At 35.4% G+C, this 16,997-nt stretch overlaps 1 protein-coding gene across 11 annotated transcripts in view; it reads left to right on the top strand.

Annotated features, from left to right (window-relative positions):
* Positions 1-507: 507 nt before the first annotated feature.
* Positions 508-16,997, top strand: part of Brp (ELKS/RAB6-interacting/CAST family member bruchpilot) — a 74,755-nt gene continuing 58,265 nt past the window's right edge. For 2 of the 11 annotated variants that reach the window (XM_083102236.1, XM_083102237.1), the window contains exon 1: positions 536-3,882. In XM_083102236.1, the coding sequence (XP_082958362.1) occupies positions 3,091-3,882 (792 nt within the window). In that variant the 5' untranslated portion in view covers positions 536-3,090. Of the gene's footprint in view, positions 3,883-16,997 lie in introns of all 11 variants that reach the window. The other 9 variants (XM_083102241.1, XM_083102242.1, XM_083102243.1 and 6 more) reach the window with 7 other exon arrangements.

The raw sequence follows: 16,997 nt of genomic DNA on the forward strand, positions 1-16,997 counted from the left end.
TTGATTGTATGATAAATTAATATTTAATCATTAATATCACACACATACAATCTGCTCTTTTAAAACTACATTAAATAATTCGTGTATGTATTCTTTAAAATAATTTTTACAAATATGTATTTTATGATAAAACATAAATTTACTTAGTCATACATCATATTTTACAGATCCATGCATTGCTAATATTATTTTTTAAATATTGAAAAAAGATTTGTCGTCAATTTATCTTAGTAAAAGTTTGTAAAAGTGTAGACCAAGCAAATTTCTTCGCAATATTAATCAAATTATTTTAAAGATTTTTTCAATGTTAATTATTTTAATTTAATTTATTATTTTCCCTTAATACTGACGTTGGAAAATTCTAAAAATTCGGAAATTCCTTTCCAAAGTTTGCCATCTAGTGGCATCGTGTAGTTGCATGGTATCCTGCATTTTCGACCACGCACAGATCCGCGCGTGCATCTGCGCGTTGGAAAACCACCCCGAAGGTGGGGCGGCCACCATAGAGAACGTCGCGCCATCGGTAGGGTAGTCAGGAGTGATCAATGGAATGAGAGGGTGCAATTGGAAAAGGGGAGGGGAGAATTTTACAGAAAAAAATTGAGCAGGTGATACGCCTCGAGGTGGCATTCACGACGTCTATCGGTGATGCCAACGCTTTTACCTCGATCCCCTGATATCTATGTATATACATATACACACACACATATGCGTACGTATGTATGCCTAGTATGATAATGATAGCGACGTTATATGTAGAATATATTCGCGGAGATAGGGACATGACTCGCGGTGACGTTTCTACGAAGATGGCGCCAATGATGGCAAAGCCGGCAGTCGTACTAGTAGTGGTGGTAGTTGTGGCGGTGGTTGGTAATGGTGATGATACTGATGGTGGTGGTAGGTAAAGGGTGGCCTCTCTCGTGCAATTGCCGGCTAGTATTAGAGTACTCTGTCAGTGCGCGCGTATCCATCGCGCGCCATGCCAAAGTTCCTCCTCGTCTCTTCCGCGACTTTCGGTGGTGGCCGGTAACCCATACACACATAAACGCGTCGCCAAACGGGGGAGTAATCTTGGGCTCGCGCAATCGCGAGGGTACATACGTGTGTGTATACGTGTGAGGTGGCTGGCCCGTGTTCGACTGCGCGAACGATAGAGAGATCGAGAGGGAGAGGGAAAAAGACATAGAGAGGGTGGGTAAGCGCGAGGGTGGCGAACGCCGGTGGCGGTAACGACGGCGGTGTCGGTGCGGCGTCAGTGCACGGAAGTGGCTGTGCTCCGGTAGTGGACGGTGGATAGTGTAGTGCGGTTGGTCGGTTGGATCGGTTGGTCGGTCGGTCGGTGGGTCGGTGGGTCGGTCGCGGGGGTTGATTTGCCGTTCGTCTCGCGTCGCCGTCGCGTTTCACCCGGAGTCGAGTGGAGCCACGTCGGGCATCGTCCACGAGGCGCGAGCGGCGAGACGAGGACGACGGGATCGGAAAAAAGAGAGAGGAGGAAAGAAGTGAGAGAGTGAAATCGATAAGAAGGGACCTTAGGCGCTGGTTTCGCAAAACGGGGGACGCCGGTGCGCGACGCATAGAGAGAGAGAGAGAGAGAGAGAGAGAGAGAGAGTAGGCGAGAGACAGGGGGCGATATATATCTTCTCCTGTGAAAGAGTGTGAGTGCGCGGTGCGCCGACGACGAACGCACGCGACGTACGAAAACGACATACGCGCGTGTAGTACGCACGCAGGCGCGGAAGCTGGCACACGAGGGTGGAACGGGGTCCGCGAGAAAGGGAACGTAATCGGCTCGGTTCGTCGACTTGGCTCGCTCACGAAAGGGCGGTTCTTGGATTCGGAGCGTCGTGACCTGAGGCCGAGGGAGAGAGCGAGAGAGACCGGAAGAGGGAACGGGAGAGGACACGCGAGAGAGGGTTCGTTCGTTCGTTTGCATTGCGTCGGCTCGGGAAAACAGGAAGACGGGAAAAGAGGGAGTCGACTGTCTCTCTTTCTCTCTCTCTCCCCCTCGATCTCTATTCGCCCTCGCTCGATGGGCTACGCCATCGAAAGAAGGTCAAAGATCGATCCTCGAGCTGACGAGGGTCGTGACCTCGCCGTACGCCGCCGCCGAGTACGAAGTGATCCACGCGCGTAGTAGTACTATTCGCTAGTAGTAGTACGCCGGCCAGAAACGCGGAAGTTGTACTCGGTGAGGAGAGGTGGTGGCAGTGGCGTGGGTGGAGAGAAGATCGATCGGGCGGAGGATCATCGTCGCGACGGGAAGATGAGGTCGATTGACCGGCAAAGAAGGGACCGAACCGACGGTCTTCGTTGACATCGGCGATACTCGAGGAGAAAAAAAAATAAAACTGTCCCGCGACGCGAATAAAGACGAGGACCGATCACGTCCACCTCGTCAATGCTCGTCGTTCGCGAACGCGCTATCGCATGTAGAATAGAAACATCCTCGCGCGTCATCCCGGGACACACTATTACCGTGTCCGCGTCTTGGCGTCGAAGATCACGAAGACACCGAGAGACCGGAAGCGCATCGTCGACACCGTCATCGGCCATAACCGGATGCTGCAGCACGAAGCTGGAAACGAAGCGAAGATCGAGTCGCCCGAAAGGAGGCGATCGTCGAAATTGGAGCCGCACGCTTCCATCCTCCGATTATTACCCTAACTGAATTCTCGGATAGACGGACGGACGTCCCGTCGAACGGGAAAACGCTCATTAACCGGATCACCCATTGCGGGCTGACATGAGCGTAAAAATGTGCGAGAGAGACGAGGGGACCGGCCGCGAGGTATGATGAAGAGGGTACGAGATTAGAGATCTGGTGATAATCGAATTCTGTCGAGAAACGAGCACTGCCGAGAAAGAAAGAGAAAAAATCACGGAAGGTTAATTTAATCGCACAAAGCGGATCGCGAAAACGGAAGAAACGCTCGAGAAGAAGGAAGGAAGCAAGAAAGAGAGGAAGAAGTGACTGTACTGACGAGACACTAACGAGACGACACTGACTCGAGACGATCTTGCGGTAACAACAACGAGAAAGAGAAGAGGAGCAGGGTACGGGTTCGCGTAGTACGGGTTTCTCGTATAATGTCACGGGACCCATACTCGAGCAGTGGCGTAGTAGGTCCCGGTGGTGGCACTCGCTCGCCACGCAGCGGTCGTCGCGTAGGCGAACTGCCGACCGTCGACCGTAGTCCGTCGCGTAGTTATGCGAGCGGTCGTGGCAGTCCGCTGGGGGGTCGCAAGCAACGGGGTACACGAAGCGGCAACAACTCGCCCGAGCACCTCGGTTTCGGCAGCTACCATCACCATCAGCTGGGCAGCCCGTACTACTCCCGCGACGAGGACCTCGGCAGTCCCGTGATGCTCGAGGAGAGGGGTAGGAGTATGTCGACCGGGGGCGGTGGGGGCGGACATCACCGATCCAGAAGCGCCTCGAGACCCGCCATGTCCAGCTCGGCGGGCATGGTAGCGCGTTACACCAGCCTCGACCGTGCCTCCGCCGGCGTCCTCGATCATGATCGCGAATTCGTGCCGATACGCGAGCCGAGTCGCGAGCGTAGTCGCGATCGCGGTCTGTACCTCGAGGATGAGCTTTACGGCTCCAGGTCGGCGCGCCAGAGCCCGAATCCGCACATGCTGCGCGACAGCGGCGGCTACATCGGCGAGCTTCAACATCAGAACAACGATCTGCAGCGCGAGCTTGGCAACCTGAAGAAGGAACTCGAGCTGACGAACCAGAAACTTGGCAGTTCGATGCACAGCATCAAGACGTTTTGGAGCCCGGAATTGAAGAAGGAACGAGCGCTGCGCAAAGAGGAGAGCACCAAATATAGTCTCATCAATGAACAACTCAAGCTGCTTAACTCGGAGAATCAGGTCAGTCGAGAATGTCTGCTAACTCTGTGAATCGGTCGATCCGCGCGGTTTTAGCGCGTGTGTCATCTATCTATTTCTCTCTCTCTCTCTCTCCCTCTTTCTCTATGCGCGTATCGTTCGATTATCGGATTCCGTTGGTCTCGTATGAATACTACTACATATGTTAGCCCTCGAAGAGCCATTGCGGTCGAAATGTCGCGAAATGTCCATCTCGGAAAACCGCGGTAATGCGCGGAACGTCATCCTGACCGAGATCGTCGCGGCTGTCACGTCACGCGCGTCCTTGCGCCGAGGCCGTCCTCTCAGAATCAGGTCGCGGGACCCACCAACGTTAATCCCTTTTACAACCGCGAGGTTGCATACTTTAACACGTTTATTTGACCTAATTATCTTTAGTCAGCATAGTTAAAAAGAACATGCATGTAACAAGGATAATGGTAACTAGAAAATGGAATCCTTCGAGGAGAAATCGTTATCTTCCAGAAATTGTGTTGAGCACTTGACGTAATTATTAGTTATATATGTGCAGATAAATGAATGGAAGAGATTACGTAAAAAATACGACATTCACGCAATATCAATCAAAAATTAGCTGAGCTCATTTGATGAAAAAAATGCAACGAATATTCAGAAAAGAGATAGATTATTACTTGCTCTTCCCTTCTAGAAATTGTTAAATTATATATGACATTTTTAAAATAATATCCAAAAAATGGAGAAACTAAAAAGATTGCAAAAAAGTTTATTCGTACAACATCAGTCACGCAAAAGTGGGTTAAACCTCTTTTGAGGAGAAACCCTTTGACGAAACAACGCGATATTTTTATCAGAGCTTTAGATGCTTTTCACAGAAATATGTGTTTCACATTCATTTTACAAACAGAATGCGTATATCTTCCATATTTTGCGAAGAATTTTAATCTCAAAAATTGAAACATGTACTGCAGTCACGTTCGTTTATACTTTTCTGACGTCACTTAGATTCGCGACATTAAGACGATCAAAACTTCTCATAGTGTATTATTCGAATTAAAATAGCGGTAGTTTATTCTGCAGTAATGTAGAATTGCAGAGTCTTATTATCGATTGGCTAAAAATGCAACACGAAGGGGGAGCCACCTTTATACCGATTTCGCGAGAGTCGCATAATTACTAGCGAAACTACCGAAGCTTTTGCAGTGATTAAACCATTACGGTGGTACACGTATTTATCAAATTCCGTATCAATTAATGTGTGGAGTGTAGCGTATTGAGCGAATGTTGAATTAATCATTTATAATCGGCAACAAGTTTCACACACACACATACACACATATTTTCTCATAACGTCATAATTTGTTTTAGTATACATCTATTTGATTTTACAATTATTTAATACATTACTTGATATTAATGTATGAAATCAAGGTTGTGCAAGCTTTGCCAAATTTTATGATAGTAACATATATAACAAAATTTATTACAATAATTATAATGCACTTATTTTAATTATGATTCCTTTATTATTTTTATCCAATTTTATTCTTTAAATATTATTCAAAAATAAAAATTTTATAAAAGATAAGATTTTATATCAAATGCAATTTTATGTTACTGAAATCTATGTGAATTACATTTTAAAGATGTTTGTTATAATATATATCACAACATATGCAATGAAATTAATCAAATAATATATAGAATAATAGTCCTCTTTTTTTCATACGAAAAAATTACATAAAAAGCAATATTCCATGATTCATAATATATCTTTGTAAAAAATGAAAAAATTTGTGTAAAATTCATAATTTTTTTATTATCGAAACAATTCAACATGTATATCTACTTTTGATTAAATTATTATTTCATCCATTCTATATATTATTTCATCATTACTATTTCATTTTGTGATCTCGCAAACATAGCATATATTCGATATCTCTGTAAACTCGAGATTTGATAAGATCTTCTTAACGAAAAATTACATCATATAAGATCTTTACATAAAAATGACCATGGCTTATAATCGAGAAAAATAATGTATCTCTCATACTTTTTTTCAATGAGATCAATGAAATTCGTACTCGAAATTTACGAGCAATTTCATCATATACACATCATACACATTATGCGTACACGTGTATGTTTTTCAACGTATATACACGCGTTTCGCATGCACGATGGCGTCGAATGAGTCATTGCCCTCGCGAGTGAAAGAATTTCACAGAGTTAGATTTCTCTGGCCGGCTGCCCACGTTCATGCCTCTACCTCCGTTTACCCCTATGTCGAAGTAAATGCGCGCGCAGTTAGACATTTCTCTTGTGACGTATATATTCGAATGCTTACCGGGTTTACATCAATCCATTGTTCCCAACTTGCCTCGTACGAAATTCGCAATTACGAGCGAATCGGGGATGTTGTGAATTATACTGACAATGTTTTTTACATTACGATTCCATATTGCCTGTGCCAATCAATAATAATTGATCCGCTTCTCTTGTTAAGGAAATTGAAATGGATTAAAATTAAACTATATAATTATGTAAATAAATAAAAAGAATAATAATTTCTATTATTGTTATGATAATAACGAAAACTAATTAAAAATGAATATAACGCTAAATTTTTAAAGAAATATGTAAATATAATTTAAAAAGCACACGTAAAACATTTACCTCTTATTCAAATATATATATTCGTAATTTTTGTATATCGAAGTCAAAATGCTCGCATTTACTCCTATTTTGAATTTAAAAGCGCAATTAAAAGTGCTTTTAATTAAACGCGGAATTTTCGTAAAATATTCCCGGTGATACCTATGTTAATAATTTCATATGACAGCACTCTCTACCAGGAAATATCATTAAAGTTTAATTTCTGCTTTACAAACATTACCAACATTAATCATGCAATTTTATTTACTTTGATATTCTTCTTGAATCTCTCCGATCTATCATCACTCTCAAGGGCTCTACGAGAAATAGGGTATAATTTTCCGGAAAAGTCAGTAGAACCTGCTGAGCAAGCTAATATCGCTTTGTTGCGTCGTGAGAAGAAGAGTAACGCGGACGAAAAAGAAACGTTGAAAGAAATAATCCTCGTGTCGAGTGGAAGTCTTCAATCGATTCGCACAGCCTCTGGCGGATCCTTCCTGCGTCTTTCCTTTTCCTTCCATTAACATCAGGAATCTGAGAACGGTGAACGTGCAAAAAATGCATTAAATTCTCAGCGATGGGAATGGAAAGAAATGAGCGCGAGCGCGAAATTAGTTCTCCCATTTTGAGATAGCGAGCGACTCGATATTGACGTGATGTGCATGTACTTTACAAGAAATATCGTTTAACTTTTACAATCTTGTAATACTTTAAATTAATACTTTTCAATTAATATCTTGCGATAACGCGAAAATTACGTTCTATCGAAAATTCCTACAACATAACATCACAATGAATTAAACATTATATATATATATACGTAAAACATATCGAAAATGTTGACAATATCTAAATTTCGATAATTAGGTGTTACGATGTGGTTGATATTTAAAGCATTGATTGAATAATTATAAATATTTTTCTCTCTCCCATACAGAAATTTGTAAATATTATATAGAAATATAGCGATATACATTATAAATATTGTGGATAAACAATATTAAAAGTTATATGTATTGTATTACCAATTACAAATTATATTACCAATGAAATTATTTGATTAGCAAAAATTTACAAAATATTATTTTCTAACAATATCTACAATGTTATAAAATAATTTTAAATTCAATTTATTGATAATGATATTAATAGTCATTCAATATTTAAAACAATAACTATTCAATATTTAATATTAAAAAAAAATAATGTGAATTACGTTTATTTACGTCACAAATTTTGTCGAAATTGTTATTAAAATATTATATGCGAGTTAAGTGCTTATTTGTCTTTATGCATCATAGGATCTTTCGTTATATCTCTAATTAAATTATCTAACTACAGGAATATCATCTAAATTAATACAAGGCTATATTTGCCTCTTGCAAAATTTATTCATGTTGTGTGACGAAATGCAGACCAAGTTATATTGCTATTAAATGAAGGTGAGATCCTATCTTATTTCCGGCTAAATTTATAATCTTTAAAATTTATTATCTTCTCCGAAGATTTGATCTTCTGATAAACTCTTAGCTAATAAATTATAAATATACTTTTAATCTGAATAGAGATTTTTTCTGCAACATACATATATGTATATGTGTGTCATTCTGTCTCTTTTTTCCCCTTTCTTAATTTTTTACAATATTACACTTACGTTAATTGACTTACGTTAAAATATGTAATCACGAAATAAAAAATTCTTTTTGTTTTATTCAATTATTTGCTTAAATGATGATATTTTGAATTTTATATTGAATATTTATTCAAAATGTATTTTAACTTCTACATATAAATTCATCAATTTTTATCTTACTATAATTATAAAAGTACTCCAAGGTTAAACATCATTCTAACATAATTTACATATCTAACATAATATGTATAAAACATTAAATTATATTTTGTAACGAGATAAACAGATAAATCTCTGCATAATAGAAAATCTAATTTATTCACAAATAATTCTCTATTTATGTCGTTCAAATGTAAATGAAAAATAAATGTAAATAGGTGAGATGAATAGTTAATAATGAGCGAATTGTATCTGTTCTCTATCTTGTGCCATTTCTTTGGATGTGAAGCTTACGCTGTACGTATATAAGGACCGTGGGATGTGAATCTGTTCGTGTCTAAGTGCCGACAATACCGTTCCTCATCTCATGAATGTTCACACGCCACTGTAATTCATTTGGAGTTGCAGCTGCTCTACAGGGCCGCGTCTACTATGAAGGCGGCCGACTTAGGAAGGAATAGTATTGTGCTGTCACCGAAAGAAAAATGCAACATAATACAGCACTTGTAACTGGTATTCTTAATTATTCTTTTATTGTTCACATCCTGTGTCACAGTGTCGTAGAAAGCAACGAAGAATTTAATGTAAACTCATTGAATATTTAAATAGATTGAAAGAAAAGTTGAAGTAAAATAGGTTGATTTTTGAATAAATATTTCGTGTAATTGCTATTAACTTTTAAAAGAATTTTTTTCAACAAATAATAGCCGATGAAAAATTATTCGATAGCTGCAATAAAGTGATTATTTTCTGTAACTGAAGGATACCGCCATTAATTTTGATGAATACAGAATCTCACGTGTTGCATCTCTTACAGACGGAAAAATAAGATCCTCGTTTCGCTTAATTGCTGCCGGGCCACCCAGTGACCTTTTCTATTTTCGTATCTGCTAGGTCTTGTTGAAGTCGTGGTTTCCGTCTCTCTTGTCTCACATCTGCTCGTTCACAACCGGGTCGGGATTCTCGTCGTCTAGTTACAAATGCGCTCCTTTTTTTCCTTTTCGATATTCTTCTTCTCTCCCCGTCACATTACAATATAAGAAAGAAAGTGATGTATACATTAAAAGAACTCTCTCTTTCGAAATTATTTGAAAAAAATTGTTTTTTAATTTTTTTTCTCCTTGATTTCATTCATACTTTGAATTATCAGTGTGAAGGTTTAATTAGCGATATCTGACTTTATTATTCTTCTTTCTGTCTGCTAATGTTACTTACATATATGCCCGTATTTACACTCGTCGTACCTATTGATCGAGCTGCTGTTTATTCTAGGCGCCAATGAATGATTAATAAATGTCGGAATGTCGAAGGACGCAACGATCAACGGCGGGAAACATCCTTGAGACGTTGGGAACATTTCCTTGCGACAAAGGTGAATCGCGCGGACTTAGTCGCTGTAAACTCGGAACAATGCGGTCGCGCCATATTTATGTTACATGACATAGGGTCTCGTTAATCCGCCTCTGTTATATTTAGGCCGATCGATATATACGGATATATCATATGTGCTTCTCTCTCTTTTTCTCTCACACAACTGCAATCTGCATCATGTGTGAAACGGTGGTCAATGAGAAAATCATTTCACTATCAATTGATGGCGGCTAAAATAATAGCGTGAATAAATCTGTGCTGATTTTAAATTGTCAAGAGAACTTAGAAATACATTCAATAAGACATAAATATATAAGTGACACATGATGCATAACAACCTTAGCAAAGATCTTCGAAACTTAATTTATTACTCATTTCTGATTTATTTAATTATAATATTTAATTTTTTATTTCGATTCGTAGAACATATTGACACAGCTGAAGGATCTCATTTATGAAACTAAATTAATCTTTAAAAACTATAAAATTATAAAACTATAAAATTATATTAATCTTTAACATAACCATGGAAACATGATACCAAAGTTTAGTCAATTAATGTCATATCAACTTTATATGTGACATACCCGCATTTTACTGTAATATTCAATTTTATTCATGCGACACATAATATTCATTATGTCTAATATTATAGTTCGCATACAATGATATAATAAATATTATGCAAATGTAAACTGTACATAGGATGTAAGCATTATATAATATAAATCTATATAAAAATATATACTCTTACTACATCTACCTAATAAGAAAATAACTTTTCAATATGTCAGTGGACGGTATTTGCACAAGCTTGGCTATTTTATAAGTTGCATCTTTTCTTGAAAAATTACTTCTATTGCATTACAGTTATTTAAAAAAGAAATTTTTCATATAATTCCATTTATATATAAGAAAAAATGCTTGTCAAAATTTGAAAAAAGATTTTCTAAATATGAACCATAATCGATTATGCAACAACAACCTTGAGGCATGGAAAATACAACTAACTAAGCCCAGCCTCGGATACAATCGATATCGACCGGATTTGTGAGGACGGAAAAAACTTCGCTGACTTCACTGATAATAAGTTGAGCTCTAGATAAACGCGCATACCGAAGAAAAAAGAGAATGTTTTACATGAATTTTATAAGAAATTCAAATGACTATTGAGGCTAATAAACTTTATTTAGTTCATGCAAAGTATAAGAATCTTGTCGATTTCAGGAGACATCAATGTTTTTCTAAGTATACTTGAAGTAAGTATACTTGAAAAGAAATACTCTTATTGTTGTCTTCTTATATTTTTTCTGCTGAAATGAGAAGAAAAAAAATTTCAGTAAGAATTATTTTCCAAATGTTAAAGTTTTAAATAACATATTTAATGATATTAAGTTTTAAATTATATATTTAATGATAATATATTTTATGATATTAAAAAAAAATAATTTAAATTTTACGAATAATAATGAATCATTACACACATGATCTTTGTCATATAAAATTTTTTTCACAAGAAAAATTATTGAATTTACAAGATGCATTTATGGTATTTCTACATTCTAAGATATGTGAAATGTGCATGTATCAATAAATTTTAGTAAAACGTCTGGAAAGAATTACGTATATGAGTTATGCAAAAACATACGATATTTTTAGTGCATAATATCGTCTTTCTAAAAATAGATTATTTCCAGTAAATATTGCTGTAAACTGTTCATTTTTAATATGTTTATTTTGTAATATTTTCGTAACCGGAAATATTATCTCATGCAACAATATAAAGAGGAAAACATTGATTTCGATAATTCGAGCTTATATTTCAAAAATTTCTGTTTTTCCATGAAATGAAAAAGTTAATAACATTTCACTCTTGTTATCGTATTCAAGCTTCAGTGTTTAATAACGTAAAAATTTAAATACTAATAAAGTATATAAAACTCTTATTATATTTTTAACTATGGATAGTGAGAAATTATTTTATTGGCCCAAAGGTATCAATTTTAATCAAAATTTAGGGGAAATCATATGGAGTAATAATAATTTATTGTTATAATTTATTATTATTGTAACAAGAGTAATCACATTAAATAAAACAAAATAACTATAAAAGTGATTTTATTTGCTTCTAAATCGCAAAAGTTACGATTTAAACTCAATTTTAGATCCTTATTTAATGCACAACTTCTGCACATTATTTCTCAATTAGATAAGCTATCAATAAATCAGAGATATGTTGAAGTGTTGAGAAATGTATTTTATTGGAAAATTCGTCTTTCTATCTAGGTCGAATGCTAGAACATCTGGCTTATATTGGGGACATTCGATAAACTCTACCTTTATTCGACATTTACGATCAATGATTTCACTCGCACGTTATCAAGAAAAACGTTTATTCCTCCCCATATGTGCGATCCATATTTTCTAATCGCAACAAAAACCATCAGAATATGCATTGTTCGATTTAATCGAGCGCAAAATGATGCCGATCTAAATGATGCTCCACAAATTTATGCCATATATTTTCATAACTTTCATTGATCAAAATAATTTTACAAATATTTTTGCTAGAGTATTTAATGTTGAATGCTTCCGTGTCGTGTAAAATTGTTATTATTGTGATTTGATTTCTTTGGTACTGAAAATTAAGGTAGAAATTAGAATAATTAGAAATAATTATTAAAGTTTTTTAAGATAAGCGGATTTCTAATTTTTATGTATTAGAAAATATTCTTCATAGTTTTAAAAAATATGTTCAAATAATTTCATGTTTTCCATATTTGTATAACGACAAAATTTTACGAGACAAGAGAAGTTTGCAACGATATAAAAATAAGATATGTAAAATATAAGTAATATGGTTTTTTTCAAATTATATATTATATTTAATTCGTTCTTAATTATGTGTCTATAAACTTAATAAAATATGTGACAAAATGGATCGTTTTACACATATATTGATTGCAACTTTCTGATAATATCTCATGTATACTTTATTATAGATTATCGCTCGTAAGAAAAGTATTTGATAATAAAAATAGGTGAAGAATTGTAACGACTAGCGAAATTATCAAAATACTTGTCGGCGACATCACATCGTGTCTATACTCGACTGTTACTCGAACTGCAGGAATTGATGCACCTAGAAACACAAAGAGGAGAGAGAAATCAATTGTCTCTTGACATTCGCCGGCGAATGGAAGAGCACGCGAACAATTCGTTTCAGTTTGCAACACAGATTGAAATAGATTTGTGGAGACACGGAGAAAGAGAGAAAAAGAACGAAGCTGCCAATAGACGCGAGAATCGCGAGACCGTTCTTGCGCGAACAAAAATAGCTTTAACTGCGATCTAATCGATCTGTCTGTGAATTTTTTACAAAAAAAGGTAAATCTAGAAAAAAAGTTTTCTATAGCAGAAATTAAAATTGTTGAAGATATGTTAATTTTGCGAAATTTATCAATTAAAATAATGAAAATAAATTTTCAGTAAGGGTAATATATTATGTATAAAGAGTATTTCACATAATTAATTAATCTTAATCATTGATTCTTCATCTTTTGTAGTGTTAAGATTATCACTATATCTCTAACTTATTAACAGAATGTGTTCTTTTTAATTTTATATGTTTAATTAAATTTTGATCAATATGATAAATATTTTTAATTAATATTTTGTTACAATACGAAGAATCTCATAGTAAAATATGTCGACTTTTTCGTATCGCAAACGATATATTATTGATCCGCACGAACGTGCAGCAATTTTTCCCCCAGTATTTGATTCGTCACAACGATATCACTCCTGGCTTATTTTCCATGTACTGACATAATTAGCGTACAGGTCGACATGTGTATGTCGTTGTAGTTTCACCGTGATATGACGCGAGATTAATGTTGCCGATTAAAAATTCGCAGAAAATAGCAGGTAATAATTGAGCTCCTGTTTGATGCAAAATTTAACCAAAACTATTTTAAGTTTTATGACGTAATCGTTCGAATACCGAACGTTCTTTTACAAAAGATGGTAATTTGTATTTTTACGTAGGAAAGGAATATAATATACATTATGCATGAAAAATATAAACAGAGAGAGAAATTAACCAAACGAATATCTACTGTTTTATATACCTGATGATAATATTTCAAAGTATTTTAAAGTATTACAGAGAGGTAGTTTATCAAAAGTCTTTTACTCCGTGTTATACTTTGCAAGTTTTAATTAGTTATTCTCAAGAAAACGAAACTTTATCACGAAACCTACAATATTTACAAATTACATTTTCGGCGAATTACATATATGAAAATTGCAAAATTAGCACATATAATATCAAAAGTTAGTTTTAATTTTTTTTAATTTGATTTGAAACGTATTTTTCACAAATCATACTCATAGAATTTTTTTATGATAAATCGACAGAATTACATTGAAAAGAAAATGTTTTCGTATCATCTTCTATATTTATATAAATTGTTCATATACGATATAAATATATATATATATATGTATATATATATATATATATATATATATATATATATCTATCTATATGAACAATTTATATAAATATAGAAAATAATACAAAAACATTTTCTTTTCAATGTAATTCTGTCGATTTATCATAAAAAAAACTCTATGAGTATGATTTATGAAAAATATGTTTTAAATTATATATATACTCATATAATACATTAAAATTAACAACTTTCATTAATGTTATATAATATTAATTTAATGGTACTAAACAGAATCAAAAGAATCTATAATTATATTTTACGAACGATGATTTTTTCAAGTTTTCGTTTTCGATTTTTTTTTGGAGAAAGCGATTATAAATAGTTTCGGATATGTTTTTGCAATCGAAGATATCCTTTTGCAATATATTAAGCTTTCATCTTCATTTCAAAAGAAAATGAAATCAAGTTACAAGGAACGAAAGAACGACAAAGAGTAAGATATCTCGGCAAAACATTTGAAAATTTCATGAACTACTTTATTTGGCAGCTGGAAGCACATTTCGACTAACTTCTTAAAAGTATTAGTATCGATCTGTGGCGTCACTTTCTCTAGCACAATGCGGTGTGCAATTTAATAACACGCGTATAATTTATCGTTTTTTATTTATTGTTATTTATTTTTTATCGTTATTTATTTTCACGATATTTATTCCCTTATTTTCATATATAACGCACGAAACTTTTTCAATAATATTTGCTATATGAATATTGAAAGTTGCGGCAATAAATCCATTTAACTTATAAACTCAAGCTGTATAAAAATCGCAAATATTTAATAAGCGTTAAAAAAAAAACTACTACAAATATTTTCCATTATTGAAAAGATTTTAAATTTGCACATGCTTCATTCTGGAACATGTAGTCTGGAATAATTTTTAAACATTTTTTGAAAACTGCAAATGATATAAACTTTATAATGTTAAAACTTTAATGCATCATAAATTTAATAGTTATAAACATTATTCGCTTTTTTGTTTCGAATATAAAAATGCTATTTTGGGAGAAATTTAGGGCCGGGATGCTAACACAATTTACATGCTTATGGAATCACAAACTTCGATCCTTCGTGTCCTCTCAACGTGAACAAACTGTTGTGTAACGTTACTCATGCTTAGGACGCTTCGTTCCATTTAGCTGTCGATGATATAGGAACGATGATGAGGCTGGTCGTAGGATGATCGGTTAGGAAAATCGGCTGGAAAGCCCTCGGCCGGGTCCGGTTTCTTTTACACTGGTGTAATATGCGAGACCAAGAATGGGGAAACGTGGACGAGACAAGGAAAGAGGACGATAAAGAGACCACCCCTGACATATAACAAGAGAGAAGGAGAGGGAGAAAGAACGAAAGCTCAAGAGAATGGAGGGGGTGGGTCGGTACCGCTCGATAACGCTTCTGCCTCCGCCATCATCCGCCGTCTCGCCCTCATTCTCTCATGCGACATGCTTTTTCGGAATTCAATACATATTTTTAAGATTTGAAATCTTAAATGTACAAGAGGAAAGCCTGTTTTTTTCCGATAAATTAGTATAATGTCATTGTAATATCATTGTATAATGTCAGTGAAATAACTGTCCGAGTAAACGGGACTGTTAAGTGTATAATGTCAAGCGAAATAACTGTCCGTGTAAACAGAATCCATGTAAATGCAATGAGTTTCCAATGATAAAAATAAAATCTTCCATTAATTAAAAAGACCGTCTCTTTATGTGAAACTACAATATTGATTTCTTATTGTTAGATATAATTTAATTCAATTTAATATAAAAGCAAATAAGAGTGAATCGCGCATTTTCCATGATGATATGATTTAACGTTACATTTAAATTAGATCTAAATTTGACAAACATTTGTCGCTTGTTTAAATATAATTTGATTATTGACACTTAAACTTGTAATACATGACAGAAACATCACCACAATATTTTTGTTATAATCCTGCTTTTTAATATTACTCCGATAAATTCAAAAATTAATTCCATGATTCGTCAGAGTCAATTCGAAACAACAGCGAACGCACTCTTGCATCGTTGCATTATTAATCGTGACGCGCGATTGCACCCACGGCTTTGCTTGGCGGTTACGCCAAGACGGATTTTACAGGATACGAGAACGACAAAGGACCGCACGGTCGATCGATAACAACCTCGTTGAGAAGCCTGGAAAGCAGTCAAGCGAGAGAGAAGAAGATCGAGACGGGGCTGAGCTCTCTTCGATGAAAGACTTTCTACGCTAGATTTGCGCAAGTTGCAATCGTCTAACGATTTGTTGGGATGCATCATCAAAAGTGCCTGATCCAAAGTGCGCAGGAAGTCTCGTAGAGAATTCGAGCTGCCCGTATTCTCGTGAATAAATATAATTTATCATTGAATAAATATAATTTGTCATTAAGTAAATATAAATTATCTTGTCCATCTTCCTTGATTCGTTTAATGCTTATGAAAATTTTAACTTGTTTATTCGTATTTTATCATTTTAAATATGGTAAAAGTTTTATTATTATATATATATTGCTCCTTCAAAAAAGCATTTCGATTTAGACATATCTTTCTAACAGTTGGAAAAATAGTATTTTATTTTAAGTGGTAAAAATATCGAAATGCCCATCATAATGTAAACATTGTAAACGTCGGTCTCTTTGTTATTCGTAGCCACTGTCAGAAATTGAGCGATTTCATTTCCACCTATCCTTGGAACGACTATCTCTGGATTTAACACATTGCCTCCCAGGATAGCAGCATCTCTGAGTTTCCATCCCGTCGAGCAAGATCGATCCAAGTTTGCATGTATATGTATATCTATT

Source organism: Camponotus vicinus, unplaced genomic scaffold (genome assembly GCF_025532165.1).
Source record: "Camponotus vicinus isolate PSW18456_S1 unplaced genomic scaffold, iyCamVici1.0 SCAF_6, whole genome shotgun sequence".
Lineage (NCBI taxonomy): Eukaryota > Metazoa > Arthropoda > Insecta > Hymenoptera > Formicidae > Camponotus > Camponotus vicinus.